Source organism: Ranitomeya variabilis, chromosome 5, assembly GCF_051348905.1.
Source record: "Ranitomeya variabilis isolate aRanVar5 chromosome 5, aRanVar5.hap1, whole genome shotgun sequence".
NCBI classification, from domain to species: domain Eukaryota; kingdom Metazoa; phylum Chordata; class Amphibia; order Anura; family Dendrobatidae; genus Ranitomeya; species Ranitomeya variabilis.
Genome location: NC_135236.1, coordinates 447,161,144 through 447,182,512, shown reverse-complemented (window position 1 = coordinate 447,182,512; position 21,369 = coordinate 447,161,144). Strand labels below are relative to the sequence as shown.

General features: G+C 44.2%; 1 protein-coding gene across 2 annotated transcripts in view; it reads right to left on the bottom strand.

Moving 5' to 3' along the window:
• Positions 1-21,369, bottom strand: part of SCAF11 (SR-related CTD associated factor 11) — a 154,930-nt gene that overhangs the window by 83,434 nt on the left and 50,127 nt on the right. For both annotated transcript variants that reach the window (XM_077265394.1, XM_077265395.1), the window contains exon 9: positions 6,734-6,829. In XM_077265394.1, coding sequence (XP_077121509.1) covers positions 6,734-6,829 — 96 coding nt within the window. The remainder of the gene's footprint in view (positions 1-6,733; positions 6,830-21,369) is intronic.

The window sequence follows — 21,369 nt, the reverse complement described above, 5'->3', positions numbered from 1 at the left end:
CCCCACGGCTACTTCTAGTTGCGGTGTCAGGTTAGGGTTTGCGGTCAGTACAGGTTCCACCTACTCCAGAGAAAGTCTCATGCGGCTCCAAGGTCACCGGATCATAACACATACACTAGACAATTTATTATCAAATATAAAAATAGGTCATTCCTGTTGAAATCCTGGAAAATAAATCTTTTAGGCGGACCAATGTCTCTTATTAGTAAATTAGAAAAAAAAAAATCATAGAGGACGTGAGTAAAATAAACACAATATGCAGTTACACCATACCATGGCTAGAATTTTGAACAGTGAAGGTTTTCTTGCCTTCAAAACCATTTCCCTAGTAGACACCCCAGCTACTAGCCCTTATTCAACCAAAATAGAGGCCATCAGGTCACTGGTACAGGCCATGTTATGGCTTTAACTCCATCCTCTGCAGTGATAGCACGGTGAGGAGAGGTGACACCTCATAGACCATGCCAGTGTTGGCTAAAGAGATGTGCTCCAGCTATCTGCAGAAGTTGTCAGATGTGACTTATGGCAGACACTGGACACCTTTGAATTGGAAAATATTTTTCACACATTCGTGGTTTCCTTTAGTTTCCTTTTCTGCATTCATTTTCAAACCCCATTATATATAGATTTTCCTGTTGTGGCAGAATGCCTCCCAGTAATATAGGCTGGATGCGAGCTGTTTGTGTATCCGGGGCACTGCTGTCTTTACACACTCATGTGTCAGCACAGCTCTAATACAGGACCCATTTAATCTTCAATTGGTTTTCCTATTGTCTCTGCCCTCTCTGAGATTGTAGATGTTTCCACCCCTCTCCACACAGTGGATATCTGTGTATAATCTTTTCACCTTTCCTGTTGCTATCTACACACTAAGATGAAGGAGGGCGCTCTGACAATATAGTTTAATAAAAGGCCGTTTTTTCTAGAGTTTCTTAACCTCTTAACAACCGCCGATATGCCTTTTAACGGCGGCAGTTAAGGGTACTCAAACCACAGCGCCGTTAATTAACGGCACTGTGGAAAAAGTGAATAGCGCCCCCGGAGTCGGATTTTCTCTGGGGTCTTGGTTACTGGGGGTAGCCGAGACCCCAGAGAACATGATTCGGGGTTTTTTTACCGACCCCCGGGTTGCGATCGCCGGTAATTAACCGTTTACCGGCGGTCGCAAAAAAAAAAAAAAAAAAAACACGTGATTCCCCATTTAATTTCTCTGTCCTCCGATGTGATCGCACATCAGAGGACAGAGAAATGGGGTCCCCGATCGACCCCCGATACTCACCTGTCTTCCCCGGTGCTCCTCATGGCTCCCGATGGACGCCGCCATCTTGTTCCGGCCAAAAAATGGCCGGCACCCGGAAGATCTTTGGGGTCTCGGCTGCCGGGGGTAGCCGAGACTCCAAAGAACATGATCGGGGTTGGTTTTTACCGACCCCTGTTTTGCGATCGCCAGTAATTAACTGTTTACCGGCAACCGCAAAAAAAAAAGAAAAAAGCGTTGTGTAATTCTCTGTCCTCTGATGTGATCGCACATCAGAGGACAGAGAAATAGGGGGATTCGGGGACCCTGTTATACTTACTGGTGTCCCTGGGTCCTCCTGTGTCCCCTCCTGGCCGCCGGCTTCTTCCTTCGGTAAGAAAATGGCGGGCGCATGCGCAGTGCGCCCGCCATGATCTGCCGGCCGGCAGCTAGAGGAGTTGGGGCTAAATTTAGGGTTAGGGTTGGGGCTAAAGTTATGGTTAGGGTTGGAGCTAAATTTAGGGTTAGGGTTGGGGCTAGGGTTAGGGTTGGGGCTAAAGTTAGGGTTGGGGCTAAAGTTAGGGTTGGGGCTAAAGTTAGGGTTGGGGCTAAAGTTAGGGTTGGGGCTAAAGTTAGGGCTAGGGTTGGGGCTAAAGTTAGGGCTAGGGTTGGGATTAGGGTTTGGATTAGGGTTGGCATTAGGGTTAGGTTTGGGATTAGGGTTAAGGTTAGGGTTGGGATTATGGTTAGGGTTAAGGTTAGGGTTGGGATTAGGGTTAGGGGTGTATTGGGATTAGGGTTAGGTTTGAGGTTAGGGTTGAGATTAGGGGTGTGTTGGATTTAGGGTTCTGATTAGGGTTATGGTTGTTTTGGGGTTAGGGTTGTGATTATCGCTAGGGTTGTGATTAGGATTATGGATCAGGTTGGGATTAGGGTTAGGGGTGTGTTGGGGTTAGGGTTTGAATTAGAATTGGGGGGTTTCCACTGTTTAGGTACATCAGGGGGTCTCTAAACGCCACAGCCAATTTTGCGCTCAAAAAGTCAAATGGTGCTCCCTCCCTTCTGAGCTCTGCCATGCGCCCAAACAGTGGTTTACCCCCACATATGGGGCATCAGTGTACTCGGGATAAATTGGACAATAACTTTTGGGGTCCAATTTCTCCTGTTACCCTTGTGAAAATAAAAACTTGGGGGCTAAAAAATCTTTTTTGTGGAAAAAAAATATTTTTTATTTTCACGACTCTGCATTATAAACTTCTGTGAAGCACTTTGGCATTCCAAGTTCTCACCACACATCTAGACAAGTTCCAAAAAGTTCCCAAAATGGGGTCACTTGTGGGGGGTTTCTACTGTTTAGGTACATCAGGGGCTCTGCAAACGTAACATAACGCCCGCAGACCATTCTATCAAAGTCTGCATTCCAAAACGGCACTCCTTCCCTTCCGAGCTCTGCCATGCGCCCAAACAGTGGTTTTCCCCCCACATATGGGGTATCAGCCTACTCAGCATAAATTGTACAATAAATTTTGGGGTCCAATTTCTCCTGTAACCCTTGTGAAAGTAAAAATTTGGGGGTGAAAAGATAATTTTTGTGGAAAAAATATGATTTTTTTTTATTTTCATGGCTCTACATTATAAACTTCTGTGAAGCAGTTGAGGGTTCATAGTGCTCACCACACATCTAGATAAGCTCTTTGGGGGGTCTAGTTTCCAAAATGGGGTCACTTGTGGGGGGTTTCTACTGTTTAAGCACATCAGGGGCTCTCCAAACGCGACATGGCGTCCGATCTCAATTCCAGCCAATTCTACATTGAAAAAGTAAAACGGCACTCCTCTTCCAAGCTCTGCAGTGCGCCCAAACAGTGGTTTACCCCCACATATGGGGTATCGACGGACTCAGGAGAAATTACACAACAACTTTTATGGTCTAATTTCTCCGGTTACCGTTGTGAAAATAAAAATTTGGGGGCAAAAAGATCATTTTTGTAGAAAAAATGTGATTTTTTATTTTCACGGCTCTACGTTATAAACTTCTGTGAAGCACCTGGGGGTTTAAAGTGCTCACCACACATCTAGTTAAGTTCCTTAAGGGGTCTAGTTTCCAAAATGGTGTCACTTGTGGAGCGTTTCCACTGTTTAGGCACATCAGGGGCTCTCTAAACGTGACATGGCATCCGATCTCAATTCCAGCCAATTCTGCATTGAAAAAGTCAAACGGCGCCCCTTCTCTTCCAAGCTCTGCGGTGCACCCAAACAGTGGTTTACCCCCACATATGGGGTATCGGCGTATTCAGGAGAAATTGCACAACAAAATTTATGGTTAAATTTCAGTTTTTACACTTGTGAAAATAAAAAAAAAATGGTTCTGAAGTAAAATGTTTTCAAAAAAAGTTAAATGTTCATTTTTTCCTTCCACATTGTTTCAGTTCCTGTGAAGCAAGTAAAAGGTTAATAAACTTCTTGAATGTGGTTTTGAGCACCTTGAGGGGTGCAGTTTTTAGAATGGTGTCACACTTGGTTATTTTCTATCATATAGACCCCTGAAAATGACTTCAAATGTGATGTGGTCCCTAAAAAAAATGGTGTTGCAAAAATGAGAAATTGCTGGTCAACTTTTAACCCTTATAACTCCCTAACAAAAAACAAAATTTGTTTCCAAAATTGTGCTGATGTAAAGTAGACATGTGGGAAATGTTATTAACTATTTTTTTGTGACATATCTCTCTGATATAAGAGCATAAAAATACAAAGTTAGAAAATTGCAAAAATTTAAAAATTTTCGCCATATTTCCGTTTTTTTTTCATAAATAATCGAAAGTAATATCGAAGAAATGTTACCACTAACATGAAGTACAATATGTCACGAAAAAACATTCTCAGAATCAGCAGGATCTGTTAAAGCGTTCCAGAGTTATAACCTCATAAAGTGACAGTGGTCAGAATTGTAAAAATTGGCTCGGTCATTAAGTACCAAATTGGTCCTGTCACTAAGGCTGGTTTCACACTTGCGTTTTGATCTGCAGCGTTTGTACAGAAAAAAACGCATGCGTTTTTTTTCCCTATGTTTAACATTAAAAACGCATGCTTTTTTTTGTACGCGTTTGGCCGCGTTTAACGACGCATGCGTTTTTTTGCTGCATGCGTTCTGTCGCAGAAATACAACATGTAGTAATTTCTAGAGGCGTTTTTTTGCCGCAAGAAAAACGCATGCGTTTTTTGCGGCAAAAAAAGTATTGTTGTCTATGTAAACGCATGCGTTTTTAAGCACATGCGTTTGCTTGCGTTAATAACGCATGCGTTTTTATAGAAAAAAAACAAGAATACACCCTGATAAGCCACCCCCCACCATCAAGGTGATAAAGGGATCCTAACCCTAACCCTACCCCTAACCCTAACAATATGACAGTGAATACTCTACGAGTTAATATTTTTAGTACTCTATAGCAATACCGTATATCTTGGGGTGTCCACATTGAACAAAGCTTTTTATTAGAAGAATGTCCTGGTCACCAGGTCAACATCCCTATGGATCCCTAGGGTTAGGGTTAGGGTTTGGATCCCTTTATCACCTTGATGGTGGGGGGTGGCTTATAAGTGACCTGGTGACCAGGACATTCTTCTAATAAAAAGCTACCCCTAACCCTAAAGGCCCCGTCTCACATAGCGAGATCGCTAGCGAGATCGCTGCTGAGTCACAAGTTTTGTGACGCAACAGCGACCTCAGTAGCGATCTCGCTATGTGTGACACGTACCAGCGATCAGGCCCCTGCTGTGAGATCGCTGGTCGTGTCGGAATGGCCTGGACCTTTTTTTGGTCGTTGAGGTCCCGCTGACATCGCTGAATCGGTGTGTGTGTGACACCGATCCAGCGATGTCTTCACTGGTAACCAGGGTAAACATCGGGTTACTAAGCGCAGGGCCGCGCTTAGTAACCCGATGTTTACCCTGGTTACCAGCGTAAATGTAAAAAAAAAAAAACAGTACATACTCACCATCTGATGTCCGTCAGGTCCCTTGCCGTCTGCTTCCTGCTCTGACTGCCGCCGTAAAGTGAGAGCACAGCAGTGACGTCACCGCTGCGCTCTGCTCTCACTGTACGGCGGCTCAGTCAGAGCAGGAAGCAGACGGCAAGGGACCTGACGGACATCAGATAGTGAGTATGTAGTGTTTGTTTTTTTTGGTAACCAGGGTAAACATCGGGTTACTAAGCGCGGCCCTGCGCTTAGTAACCCGATGTTTACCCTGGTTACCCGGGTGCTGCAGGGGGACTTCGGCATCGTTGAAGACAGTTTCAACTATGCCGAAGTCGTTCCCCTGATCGTTGGTCGCTGGAGAGAGCTGTCTGTGTGACAGCTCCCCAGCGACCACACAGCGACTTACCAACGATCACGGCCAGGTCGTATCGCTGGTCGTGATCGTTGGTAAATCGCTATGTGAGACGGGGCCTTTACCCAAACCCTAGGGATCCAAACCCTAACCCTATCCCTAACCCTACCCCTAACCCTAGGGATCCTAACTCTATCCCTAACCCTACCTATTTCTATTTATAGTGGGTCTTCTAGTTGATTTTGATGATTGGCAGCTGTCACACACTTCTCAGCATGCGTTTCAAAAACGCAAACGCATGAAAAAACGCATGTAAACGAGTGAAAACGCCACTTTTTTTTACTGCATGCAAAAACGCATGCGTCTAAAAAACGCAGCGTTTGCACGCGTTTACATGCATTTTTTCACCACCTGCGTTTTTTTTTTAAACGCTGCGTTTTAAAACGCAAATGTGAAACCAGCCTTAGGGGTTAAATTTTGCATTTGGGAAGCAAATAAATAAATGTATGAATGTATGTGTATACAGTGTGTATATAGTAATTAACTCTAAACCAGATGTTTAGTCCACCAGATGCTGCTGTGGCATCTTTTTCTGAAGTAAAAGATAGGGAAAGTTTTTTCTGTAAGCCTACTGGGTACCCTGCTACGCAGTGTGTTGGCATAGCAGCTGCAGGCCTAAAGTAAAAAATAAAATGTGCAATAAAACCTAAAGTGTAACAGTCATTGATAGCAAACATGCAGCAGAACGTCTGTTTCTACCTCTTCCACTAGCCGCTCTCCATAGAACTTTATCAAGAACAGTCATCAATCTCAGCAATGTGAACATTTGTTTTCACTGAATGCAGATTTTATCAATGAATTGAGAGTGAAATATCAATCCAGGAGGTGCACAATTTTCTGAAAAACTATATAACAAAGTGGCTTATTTTCATTTGCATTATTGTTAAAACAAAAATATTACAGTTATTTTTTAAATAACCTGGAGTGAAAAAAATATGTTGTTCCTTTACACAAGTTATTACGGAAAGAATACCGCAATCATAAAGCTTCAGAAATACAAATTATGGATGCAGAAAAAACTTAATTTTTTTCTTTTATGAAAACACTATTAATTGTGCAAACATAGTAAGATATAAAAAGATCAATATTTACAAATGGTCGATCTCTTACCGTTGAATTTCATCAGCACCAAATGGAATCCTCAAGTGCTTCAGCGATTCTCTCTTACGCCGCATCAAACATACTTCACTTTCCTCTTGTTCTGTCCTGAAACAAATTTATATTGAGTAATCACCAGTAACTCATACATGTAAGAAAGCCATGACATGCATTATTTCCACAAGTTAAAGGTCACAATCATTTTACACAGTTTAAAGAGACAGGTCAGAAGTTGTGATCTATGTGGGTCTCCATCAGAGACCCTCTATACTTGCTAAAACTGAGCAGCTGTGGGGGGAAATTTGCAGCCCGTTTTGCTTATGGCTGCAATGCCATTTTTAGCTTAATCAAAGTGTTGCATAAGGTTTGATAAATCTTGCTCCTCAGGACAGGGGGTCTTCAATTTTTATGCCCGACCCATAAAAGGAGGTAGAATTGCGACGTTCTAAACTTTGCAATTCTTAAATCTTTCTTAGACCAATTTGCATAGCTAACTTTCCAGGCCCCTTACACTGCATGGTGCCAAGGCACGGATTCTTAACTCCTTTGTTCTAGCAACAGGTTGGTATCTTCCTGTCCAGAATACTCTAATCACTAAGTATATGTTAATTACAAAACACTAAATACAATATTGTGCCTATTCATAGATCACACATCATAAATTCATAACTAATTATATTGCAGAGGTTTCCAACTCCAAGATAACTTTGGCTTCGCATAGACATTTAGAAAAATATAGGGATACTTCCCAAGCTTACCCCTATAGGCTCCGTTTACACTACTGTTAGGCTCCATTCTATTGGGTTTATGATGGCTAGAAAAGTGTATTCTACTGCACTATTGCTTCCTGTGAAAAATAAATGCAATGGACTCAAAGTCACTTTACATAACTAAACGGTCTTTACTGCTTATGAAGTCACGCACAGAATCAGTTTTGAACTTGAAATTAGTTGTCGGCGTCTTGCCACATTTTCACAGGCCACTGCCCCACTATGATCTCAGTTATAAGTGACAGAGGCAATTATAGGACTCCCTGTAAGAAGTATAAGATATATAGAGTGGCTTGCAAAAGTATTCTCTTCTCCTGTGTTGTTACTTACCGTATATACTCTAGTATAAGCCAACCCGAGTATAAGCCGATCCCCCCTAATTTTGCCACAAAAAAATGAGAAAACTTAATGACTAGAGTATAAGCCTAGGGTGGAAAATGCAGCAGCTACCGGTAAATTTCAAAAATAAAAATAGATATCAATAAAAGTAAAATTAATTGAGACATCAGTAGTTTAAGTGTTTTTGAATATCCATATTGAATCAGGAGCCCCTTATAATGCTCCATATAGTTCATGACGGGCCCCATAAGATGCTCCATACAAAATACGCCCCATGTAATGCTCCATACAGTTTATGATGGGCTTCATAAGATGCTCCATATTAAAATATGCCCCATATGATGCTGCATAAATGTTGATTATGACCCCATAAGATGCTCCATACAGACATTTGCCCCATACAATGCTGCACAAATGCTGATTATGGCCCCATAAGATGCTCCACAGACACATTTGCCCCGTATAATGTTCCACAAATGTGGATTATGACCCCATAAGGTGCTCCATAGAGATATCTGTCCCATATAATGCTGCACATGGCCCCATAAGATGCTCCATACAGATAATTGCCCCATATAACGCTGCACATGGCCCCATAAGGCTACTTTCACATTTCCATCGGTAGTCGCCCGTCACAAAGCGTCGGCGCGACGTACCGACGGAAGTGTGTCCTTTTCGCATTTCCGTCTGCAGTCCGGGGGAGGAAAGAGAGAGAGAGATTTCCTGCCGGGCATGCACAGACGGAAAAAAAGGATACAACACACAGAAAAATGTTCCCTTGAACGTTTTTTCCAGACGACAGGCCGCCAAAATCCAACGCAACCAGTGCACGACTGACGAAACATGTGGCCATACGTCGCAGTTCGTCGGTAATACAAGTCTATGGGAAAAAACGTATCCTGCGGGAAAATTTGCAGGATGCGTTTTTTTCCCAAAACGACGCATTGTGACGGATTCTAAACAACGTAAGTGTGAAAGTAGCCTAAGATGCTCCATACAGATATTTGCCCCATATGCGGTTGCTGCGATTAAAAAAATTCACATACTCACTCTCAGGCCCCCGGCACTTGCTATACTCACCTTCCCCATTCCACCGTCGGCGCGGCTGTGTCTTCCCCGTCCTCTGCACTGGCTGTTCAGGCAGAGGGCACTAATCGAGTCATCACGCCCTCTGACCTGAGCGTCACTGCAGAGGATGTGGAAGTCGCAGCGGCACTGACAGTGGAACGAGGAGCAGGTGAATATCGCGCACTGCCCCGTCATACTCACCTGCTCCTGGCGCAGTCGCTTCACGTCTGTTCCCCAGCAGCTTCTTCCTGTAGTGAGCGGTCACATGGTACCGCTCATTACAGTAATGAATATGCGGCTCCACCCCTATGGAGCTCCAAATTTTAAACAGTGCATGAATACAGGGTGTCATAAGCACAGATCTTATGTTTGAGTTCCTGAAAGTACCTCATGACAGGTTTATGTTGACTCCCACTCGTTCTTCACCAGCAGAACAACAGGCGTTGGAGTCGGAGGTCCAGGAATTACGACAGAAAGCAGTCCTGATAGACGTTCCTACGTCAGAAAGAGGTAAAGGGTTCTATTCCCCCTCTCTTCCTGATTAAGAAACCAGACGGTTCCTATTGGACGATTATTAACCTGAGGTGTCTGAATAAATTCTTGTTGGTCCGATCCTTTAAGATGGAGTCAGTGAGGTCGGCAATAAAACTGCTCTTTAAGGACTGCTTCATGGTAGTATTAGATCTCAAACTATCATATTCCGATACATGCAGAGTTCCAGCAGTATATTAGAGTAGCAGTATCCCTGGGTTTGGTGACAAATCATTTTCAGTTTAGAGAAATTCCATTTGGCCTCGCCATTGCTACTCGAGTATTCACTTAGGTAGTCGCAAAGGTGATGGCTCATCTCCATGAGCAGGAGATACTGGTAATTCCCTATCTGGATGACTTTTTAATCGTCGGCTGCTCACTCCAGCACTGCAAAACTCAATTGGAGGGAGTAATGTCGGTTCTAGGAGAATTGGGGTGACTTATTAAATTTCAAAAAGTCACGGCTGCAGCCCCTGAGGGTGCAGGAGTTTCTTGGTCTTGTCCTGGACTCCAGGGTTCAGGAGTGTCGACAGTGAAAGGTAGCCTGTATTCGGTGTCAGGTACAGAGATCTATCAATAATCCGTCCATGTCCCTTAGGGAGGCGATGTCACTGCTAGGCTCACTCATGTCCTGCATTCCAGCGGTATGCTGGGCCCAATTTCATACTAGGGCCCTGCAGTGGGATGTGTTACATAACGAGCGTCAGCTGGAAGGAGGCCTAGAAAGGAAATTATGTTTGTCCCCCTCTACCATAAAGTCCCTACGTTGGTGGTTACAAGTGTCAAACCTTAGTAAAAGGGTTCCCTGGGTAAACCATGTCTCCCGAATTATTACTACAGATGCTAGCCCCAGGGGTTGGGGAGCGCATATGGGGGAGGTGTGGGTCCAGGGGATTTGGTCGCATTGTGAGCAGGATGCCTCATCTAATCTGAAAGAGCTGTTAGCCATGGAGCGGGTATTAAGACAGCTCCTTATATCCATGCAGGGTCGGCATGTCAGCGTGTTCTCAGACAATCAGGAAACTGTGGCCTATATCAACCACCAGGGGGGAAACTCTATCCAGCTATTTGATGGAGGTGATTGTATTTTTCAGATGGATGAAATTCATCTCCTGTCATTAACATCTCTGCATATAAAAGGAAAAGAGAACGTCAGAGCCGACTTTTTAAGCCGCCACGAGCTCAGGCAGGGGGAATGAACGTTGAATCAGTCTATCTTCAACCAGATTGTGCAGATGTGGGGGTCCCCGGATATAGATCAGTTCGCCAACAAGGGGGAACAGGAAGGCGAGACAGTTTTGTTCTTTAAACACCAGAAAAGATCCATATGCTGTGGCTGTCCTCCTGATCCCATGGAAATTCAGGCTAGCATATGCCTTCCCCTCGATAGCCCTGATTCAGTTAGTTCTAAGGAAGATACGGGAAGACAGGGCATCTGTGATTCTGATAGCTCCATTCTGGACCAGAAGACCGTGGTTTCCCTGGCTAAGGAAAATGTCTGTCACCAACCCATGGTTTCTCCCGGAGCTCCCAGATCTCCAGTCACAAGAACCGATCTTCCATCCACAAGTGTCCAACCTACAACTGACGGCGTGGAGTTTGAGAGGGCACTGCTGAGGGAGAAGGGGTTTTCATCGGGGATTGGTAGATACTTTACTTAAAAGTAGAAAAGCATCCACAACTAGGGTTTACACCAGAACCTGGAGAAAGTTCCTGACAGTCTCAGGGGCGGAGATTGGGGAAAAAAAATCAAAATAAGCAGGTGTTAGAGTTCCTACAGAGGGGATTGGAAATGGGTCTGGCCAAGAGTACCCTTAAAGTCCAGGTATCAGCATTAGCAGCCCTGTATAATTGTGATCTAGCTAGCAATTACTGGGTATCCAGGTTTATTAAAGCGGCAGCTAGATCTAGGCGCATCCTTAAGCAGAGCCTGGTAACATGGGAGTTGAACCTAGTGCTGGCAGCATTGACAGAGACCCCATTTGAACCTATTGACGTAGCCCTGATAAAGATTCTCTCTAAAGACAGCCCTTTTAGTTGCACCAACGTCGGCTCGGAGAGTTCGCGATATGCAGGCCCTGTCTAGGCAACCTCCATATACCCAGATTAGGGAAGATAGGGTTGTTTAAAGACCGGATCCCCTGTATCTGCCAAAAGTCGCTTCTAAATTCCACAAGCTACAGGAAATAATCCTTCCTTCCTTTTTTGCTAACCCTGCCAATCAGAAGGATAAGGGACTCCACTTATTAAATGTTAGATGTCTTCTTACTTATATCTCCGTAACCGACACGTAAAAGAAGGAAGACTCCTTATTTGGGTCCTTTCAGGGGGTTAGGAAAGGGATTAGAGTCTCAAAAAATACCTTAGCCAGGTGGATTAGGAAATATATTTCTTTGGCATACACAACAAGTGGCACTGCAGTTCCGAAGGGCTTAAAGGCGCACTCCACCCAAGCCGTGGCGATATCCTGGGTGGAGAGGTCAGAAGTGTCGATTGAGGACATATACAGTACAGACCAAAAGTTTGGACACACCTTCTCATTTAAAGATTTTTCTGTATTTTCATGACTATGAAAATTGTACATTCACACTGAAGGCATCAAAACTATGAATTAACACATGTGGAATTATATACTTAAAGGGAACCTGTCACCCCCAAAATCGATGGTGAGGTAAGCTCACCTTCATCAGGGGCTTATCTACAGCATTCTGTAATGCTGTAGATAAGCCCCCGATGTTACCTAAAAGAGGAGAAAAAGAGGTTAGATTATACTCGCACAGGGGCGGTCCCGTTGCGGTCCGGGTCCGATGGGTGTCTCAGGTCCGGTCCGGAGCAAAGTACTACAGTGCGCAGGGCCTCTTTGACCTGTCCCGGCGCCTGCGCACTGCTGTACTTTGCTCTACTCTCAACAGGGCAGACAAAGTACGCCTGCGCCGCAGTCGCGGCGTGAAGACCAGAAGAGGACATCATGGAATGAAGATGGGAGGCTCCAGACTGGACTGGAGACACCCATCGGACCCGGACAGCAGCGGGACCGCCCCTGGGTGAGTATAATCTAACCTCTTTTTCTCCTCTTTTAGGTAACATCGGGGGCTTATCTACAGCATTACAGAATGCAGTAGATAAGCCCCTGATGAAGGTGGGCATACCTCACCATCGATTTTGGGGGTGACAGGTTCCCTTTAACAAAAAAGTGTGAAACAACTGAAATTATGTCTTATATTCTAGGTTCTTCAAAGTAGCCACCTTTTGCTTTGATGACTGCGTTTGCACACTCTTGGCATTCTCTTGATGAGCTTCAAGAGGTAGTCACCGGGAATGGTCTTCCAACAATCTTGGATGAGTTCCCAGAGATGCTTAGCACTTGTTGGCCCTTTTGCCTTCACTCTGCAGCCCAGCTCATCCCAAAACTTTTCGATTGGGTTCATCTCTGGTGACTGTGGAGGCCAGGTCATCTGGCGTAGCACCCCATCACTCTCCCTCTTGGTCAAATAGCCCTTACACAGCCTGGAGGTGTGTTTGGGGTCATTGTCCTGTTGAAAAATAAATGATGGTCCAACTAAACGCAAACCGGATGGAATAGCATGCCGCTGCAAGATGCTGTGGTAGCCATGCTGGTTCAGTATGCCTTCAATTTTGAATAAATCCAAAACAGTGTCACTAGCAAAGCACCCCCACACCATCACACCTCCTCCTCCATGCTTCACAGTGGGAACCAGGCATGTAGAGTCCATCCGTTCACCTTTTCTGCATCGCACAAAGACACGGTGGTTGGAACCAAAGATCTCAAATTTGGACTCATCAGACCAAAGCACAGATTTCCACTGGTCTAATGTCCATTCCTTGTGTTCTTTTACCATGAAGGCCTGCTGCACAAAGTCTCCTTAACAGTTGTAGAGATGTGTCTGCTGCTAAAACTCTGTGTGGCATTCTGGCATTGACCTGGTCTCTAATCTGAGCTGCTGTTAACCTGCGATTTAGGAGGCTGGTGACTCGAATAAACTTATCCTCAGAAGCAGAGGTGACTCTTGGTCTTCCTTTCCTGGGGCGGCCCTCATGTGAGCCAGTTTCTTTGTAGCGCTTGATGGTTTTTGCCACTGCACTTGGGGACACTTTCAAAGTTTTCCCAATTTTTCAGACTGACTGACCTTGATTTCTTAAAGTAATGATGGCTACTCATTTTTCTTTACTTAGAATTTGTATTATGACAAGAAACAAAAACAGCTAACAGTCTATTCAGTAGGACTATCAGCTGTGTATCCACCAGATTTCTGCACAACACAACTGATGGTCCCAACCCCATTTATAAGGCAAGAAATCCCACTTATTAAACCTGACAGGGCACACCTGTGAAGTGAAAACCATTCCCGGTTACTACCTCTTGAAGCTCATCAAGAGAATGCCAAGAGTGTGCAAAGCAGTCATCAAAGGAAAAGGTGGCTACTTTGAAGAACCTAGAATATGACATAATTTCAGTTGTTTCACACTTTTTTGTTAAGTATATAATTCCACATGGGTTAATTCATAGTTTTGATGACTTCAGTGTGAATGTACAATTTTCATAGTCATGAAAATACAGAAAAATCTTTAAATGAGAAGGTGTGTCCAAACTTTTGATCTGTACTGTATATCGCGGCTATGTGGTCCTCTCCATCCACATTCTTCAAACATTATAGACTGGATTTGGGTGGTTCTTCTGATCTCACGTTTGGGAGAAGGGAGCTTGAAGCAGTAGTCCCTCCCTAGATTCTTTACATCTCTAATTCTCTAATGGTAATGTCATGGGAGATTGAATAAATACTTAGTTACTTACTGATAGCGGTGTTTTTCGGATACTATGACAGCACTCATATTCCATCCCTTCACGTGTGGGTGAGTACTCTTCGGGGCATGAAGCTTCTACACGTATGAAAGTTGTATATAGTTTGAAGATATTGTAAATATTTTGCTACTAACCTGGGAGGTCCTCTCATGCTCTGTAATCCAACTGATGCGGGAGAGAGGTGCCACCCTTTTATGTCTGTAGGTTTCCTGTTCCTGAAGGGCAGATCCCCTCTCTCGTGGTGCTGTCATGGTACCCGAAAAACACCGCTACCAGTAAGTAGCTAAGCATTTTATCACTTTTCATAAGTGATCTCTTCCAGGCTCCGATGCCAGAAGATAACTCTGCCCCAGAGCTTATTTAACATGAGAGGTGTCCCCAGTGTGAGACACGTAACCAACACAGTACAGGAGAAATTTGTCTGCTTGCAAACACATTATTACTTCGCTCATCTATGCTGCATTGTAACATATTACAACCCTGTCTGCCTGTGAGCTGGAAACTGAAGCGGAGAGGAACCTGCAAGATGTCAGTTACCAGGAGAGCGGCCATCACACTAGTAACACTGGAAACCAGGTCACATCACACTGGTAAATCCCTTTAATATTTAAAATAAGCTCCAGAGGCAGAGTTATCTTCCAGTCACCATCCGCCCCAAAGTCTGGAAGAGGTTACTTATATAAAGTGTTAAAAGATGGTTTCTCAGCAACAACACATCTGATATGAGACACACAGTGAGGACTGTTTAAAGCAGTATATAACCTGTATACCCGTATTAATAGTTTAGATAGGTAAAACGTGTAACAGATTCCCTTTAGATATTCTTGTAATCCGATTTCTGTGGATGCTTCAGCTCTTAAATAGTTGGTGAAATGAGAAAAATATAGGCATAAATTAAATTTATGGGATTAATTAGCTAAAAATTGGCATGTGTATATGTATTCACCCCTTTTGCTATGAAGCACCTAAACATTTCTGGTGCAAGAAATTACCTTTATAAGACACAAGTGTCACGGTCTGTCAGTATATACAGGTGCTTCTCACAAAATCAGAATATCAACAAAAAGTTAATTTATTTCAGGTCTTCAATACAAAAAGTGATTCTCATTATATAGAGTCATTACAGATAGTGATCTATTTCAAGTGTTTATTTCTGTTAACGTTGATGATTATGGCTTACAGAAAATGAAAACCCAAGTCATTATCTCAGTAAATTTTTTTTACTCCATTTTTTTTTATTAAATACAAAAGTCCAATAAAACATTTCACATTAAGACATACATTTCCATTTTCCCCACTCTTAATCCCCCCTTACCCAACCCACCCCCTCCTTCCCATTTAGACAGCTTACACTTTCCTCTTAACATATCCTGTAGTATTATATACGTTAACCATATACAATAACTTTTATTTGTAAACGAATACACCGTAAATATATAGGCGAACCCTCCTTAGGCCTAACTAGCCTAGTTCCAACCAAGGCGTCCACAATTTTTCGGACGGGTCCATCTTCCCTCTTTTCGGATATACACCCTTTTCCAGGGTAATGACCTGCTTCACATATTTAAGATATTCTCCCCTCGAGGGAGGTTCCTCTTTGATCCAATTTCTGGCTATGACCTTCTGAGCCATGTACTGTATAGTAGTCTGGCGATTGCTATTTTCAGCTTGTTATCCACAGCCATCTCTTCCACGTACCCCAGCACGCACCCAAAGGTTCTCTTGGAATTACACATCTGTATGCCCCTTCTATCCGGCTTACAACCACCAACCAAAAAGCAGTCAATCTCGGACATAACATATGAAACATTCCAACACTATCATTCCTACCTCTAGGGCATTCCGAGTCAGATCTCAGCCCAGCTCTATACAGGACAACCGGGGATCTATACACTCTGTGTACAATATAAAGCTGGGAAAGTCTAAATGGCTCATTCAGTGATAGTTTCGGTATCCATTCTAACACAGATTCCCACGTTTCATCCTCTAAAGGACCCAGCTCTCTTTCCTATTTAGCCCTCGCACCAATCAGATATCCCAATAGGTGAGTGTTAAGTAGATCCTTATGTAAAGATGAAATAGCACCCCTCAATGTCCACACTCCACTGATGTAGTCTAATACCAAGTCGTTTTGAATTTGGAAACAATCCCCTCATTCTGGGCCACAAACGCATGCCGTACTTGTGCATATTAGAACCCCCCAGATGTCCTAAGACCATATTCCGACTGTAGCAAGGAAAAGGATTTCAACCCCCGTCGCTCTAAAATCTGACAGGCATACCGGATTCCCCTGGCTTGCCATTCTGGTATATGTCCCATCGCCAAAAACTCCGGTAGATTATTATTAAACCACAGTGGAGAAAACCTGGTCAGACAAGTAACCCCGCAAATTTGTTTAACTCCCCTCCATACTTTATATATCACAAATAATGTTGAGTATTTCTTCCCTAGTATCCCTAGGGATCCATCTTCCAGACACTGTACCGCCGGACTTCTCTTCACCACCCTTTCTATCAAAAGTTCTGCTACATTGGAAGACCCCTCATGTTCCCAGCCCTTTAAATGCTGACATTGGGTCGCCAAGAAATATATTTCAGGGTTAGGTAAAGGCAAGCCTCCCGCGTCCTTTGGGCGTTGAAGCGTCTCCAATCTAATTCGCGGGTGTTGCATCCCCCACACCAGGCCTCTAAATAAAGAGTTTATCAGTTTGAATTTTACACGTGGTATCCAGATAGGTGAGTTATGGAGAACATACAGTATCTTAGGCATCAGAATCATCTTAATGAGATTAATTCGGCCTACAACAGATAAATGCAACTTAGACCAAGCCCCTACCTTTGCCTTAAGAGTTCCCAGAACCGGTGTAAGATTCGTATGCAAGTAATTTGTGATCGGCAAAGAGATATTTGAATTCATCTGCTACTTTAAGTCTACCCCCCTTCCATAGAATCTCCAAGCTCACCGCTTGCATCATCCACCATAAACAGAGTTGACTTATTCCAATTTATATTAAGCCCCGACAAAGCACCAAATCCCTCGATGAGACGAATTGCATTACTCAATTAATTATGTGGATCACTCAAGAACAGCAGTATATCATCTGCATAAAGCGCTATCTTTTCCTCTATCGATCCATATTTAAACCCAGAGACCTCAGCGGACTGTCAGAGCTTGGCAGCCAGCGGTTAAAGCAAACAAGAGGGGAGAGCGGACACCCCTGTCTCGTCCCTCTATGTAGCCTTATCATATGAGTAAGCTCCCCATTCACTCTCACCCTAGCTGATGGTTAAGCGTACAATAGCTGAACCCAGGACACAAATTGTGGGCCGAAGCCAAAGCATTGCAATACCTGCCACAATTATCCCCATTCCACACTGTCGAATGCCTTATGGGCATCTAAAGAAGCAATAACTCTATGCCCACCATTATCAGCCCCCAATTATAAATTAAAAAAAAGCCTTCTAAGATTGACCGCCGTGGACCTGTCGGGCACAAAGCCAGACTGATCTGGATGAATCAACTTAGAAATAAGACCCGACAATCGGGGCGCCAACACCCCAGCCAGAAGTTTAACATCCGTTCTGAGCAAAGAAATCGGGCGATATGATTCAGGCAGTCGCAGATCTTTATCTTACTTCAGGATTACTACTATTATGGCCTCCCTCATGGAGGCTGGAAGAATCCCCCCCATTCCTAGCCTCCTCCAAAACTACTCGTAATCTGGGTAGCAACACCTCCTCCATCTCCTTATAAATTTCAGCTGGCAATCCATCTGCACCTGGGGCCTTACTCTTGCCATGGCTCTTAAAGCACGACTTAGTTCTTCGTCCGTGATAGGTCCCTCCAAACTTTCCCTATCCTCCTCACTCAGTCTAGGTAAGACAATACCTTCTAGAAATGCCGCGTTGTCAGTCCCCGATGGGTCCACACCAGAGGAGTACAGATCCGCAAAGACCCTTAAGATCTTACAGGTCTCCGACACTTTTATACCGTTAACAGGCTCTAGTGAATGTACGAATGGTGTACCCCTCTGGGCCGACGCCACCAGTGAGAGCATATGCCCCACTACCTCCCCCTCCTGGTAAAAGGCTAGTAGTTGAAACGCTCTCTTCCTCCCTGCCCTTTCCAAAATAATTTTATCCATATTATTCTGGGCTTCTCATAACCGTTTCCCAGTCTCAGGGGTACCCAGTGTGGCCATCTCATCTTCAGCAATTCTCAGCCTTTCCCTTGCGGCATTCTCCGCCTGTTATGATCGGCGCTTACATCTACTGATGTCCCTGAACAGCAAACCTCTCAAATATGCCTTCATCATCTCCCATATAGTGGGTATGTCTGAGCTACCCTCTTTAATCTCAAAAAACTCCTCCACCTCCCGCTGTATGCCCTCCAAACTCACACTATTCAGCCAGTTAGGGTGAAATTTCCACTCTCCCCTATGAAGTGCTTGTGTCCCCATTGGCCATAACTCCACCTCTATCGGATTATGATCGGAGATCGCCCATGGCAAGTATCTCACTTCTCCCACCATAGAATTAAATCTATTCTGGATAAAGTATCATGAGCCGGTGAATAGCAAGAGTATCCCCTCTCCCCCACATGTCGCACTCTCCACAAATCAGTCATACCGATCTCTCGAATATATGTTCCGAACGGCGTAATATGGCTTTCCGACCTGCTTTGTGTATTTTTGTTTTTATCCCAGAAATCATCACATATATTGTTGAGGTCTCCAATAATTAAAAGTAGCATCGGATCTCCCCGTCCAATCAATTCCAACACTTCTCTAAGTTTTTTACTCGAATAAGGGGGAGGAATGTACATAGCCACCACACACATCAAAATACCAAGCATTCTGCATTTCACTACCACATACTGCCCATCCACATCAGCATACACCTTCAGCTCTTCATAGCGCACCCCTGCTGGGACCAATACCGATACCGCCCTTGAGTATGTAGAGAAGGTGGAATGATACGTTGTTTGCAACCACCGCCTACATAAGACGTCTACCCTCTCACGAATCAAGTGTGTCTCCAGCAGACATATCAGTGAGGTCCTCTGATCTCGTGCGTATTGTAGCACCGCCGCTCGTCTAGTTTTGTCCGCTAGGCCTCTAACGTTCCAACTCAGTATTTTAATACGGTCCCCCATCATGATGTAGAACAGTCATCAAGAAAATCCTACTACTTAACCTGAGCTGTCTAACCCCTCTCTCCCACACTTTAAACCCCTCCCAACCTCCCCCCATGATAAAGCATTTTCCTCTTATCGAGAGTGGGGCTCCTTGGCCCGTTTGAAGCACTCTCACCTAGGTAACCTCCGCTAACTGGCTCCCGCGACCCTCAGAACCACATCTCTTTACATTAATTATTAACAGTACAGAACAAACCGTGAAATAAAGAGTCAAAAAAAAAAAAAAAAAAACAGTTTGCACCCTATTAACAATCCCCACCCCACCCCTCATTTTCCAGCGCAACTAACTGGCGTAATAGTTAAACCCAGCCATATCCTCCAAAAGTGAAAGAGACACAAGTATTAAATGGGTACAAATAGCAACCCAGTTCTCTTATCCCAAACATCTTGGCAACAATAACAGCTCACGCCGCTTGTAGTTTCTTGGCATTGATGTCGATCCATTGGGTAGCATCCTCTGGTGTCCTGAAGAAATGAGCTTCATTAAAGGCAACCACTCTCAACCTCGCAAGAAAAAACATGGAGTATTGCACCCCCAGTTCTCTCAGTCGCCTCTTGACGCCAGTAAATTGCATTCTGTTTCTGGACCGCAGCAGAGTAATCCGGGTAGATGGCAATCCTCTGTCCGTCAACAGTCAGATCCTCCATTTCTCTGGCCTTCCTAAGAACAATGTCTCTGTCTCTGTAGTTTAATATCTTAGCCAGCATGGTACAAGGATTGGCTCCAGGGGGAGGGGGCTGCTTTGGCACTCTGGGTGCTCTTTCCACAGCAAAGACCCTTGTCAGAACCTCGACTCCAACCTTCTCCTTCAACGAGTTTTCAATAAACTCAGTAGGATTTTCTCCCCTCTGTTTTTTTTCCGGCAGACCCACTATCCTGATGTTATTTCTTCTGGATCTGTTTTCTAGATCCTCATTTTTTGCCGCCAATTCCGATATCTGTTGGGCAAACTTTCTCTCTGCCTTTTGTAGTTGAACCACATGATCCTCCACAGTACTCATCCTCTCCTCCACCTCCTCATGTGTTTATCCACTTTCTGTATGGCAGCCTTATTTGTATAATCTGCCCTTTCACCTCCTTCATCTGAAGGGTTAAATCATTCAGGGACTGGTTACAAGAGGTTAAGAGGATAAAGACTTCCTTTAGTGTTGGCTCCCCTCTCAATTCCACTTCCGTCTCAGCCTCTCCTGCTGCAGCCATGCTACTTTCTTCCTCCCCCTTCTGTGCCCCCCTTGCTCCTACATCAGCAGCCTTCAGCTCTTCTGCATTGTTGGGTCTGGTGTCTCATCTTCCTCTTGACAATACCTCATAGATTCTCTGTGGGGTTAAGGTCAGGCGAGTTTGCTGGCCAATCCGGCACAGTGATACTGTCATTTTTAAACCAGGTATTGGTACTTTTGGCAGTGTGGACAGGTGCCAAGTCCTGCTGGAGAATGAAATTTCCATCTCCAAAAAGCTTGTTGGCAGATGAATGCATGAAGTGCTCTAAAATGTCCTGGTAGACTGCTGTGCTAACTTTGGTCTTGATAAAACACAGTGGACCTACACCAGCAGATGACATGGCTCCCAAAATCATCACCGATTGTGGAAATTCCACACTAGACCTCAAGCAGATTGGATTGTGAATCTCTCCACTCTTCCTCCTGACTCTGGGACCTTGATTCCAAATGAAATGTAAAATTTACTTTCATCTGAAAACAACACCTTGGACCACTGAGAAACAGTCCAGTTGTTTTTCTCCTTGGTCCAGGTAAGATGCCTCTGGCATAATCTATTGGTCATCAGTGGCTCGACACAAGGAATATGACACTTGTAGACCATGTCTTGGATACGTCTGTGTGTGCTGGCTCTTGAAGAAATAACTCCAGCAGTAGTCCACTCCTTGTGAATTTCCCCAAAATTTTTGAATGGCCTTTTCTTA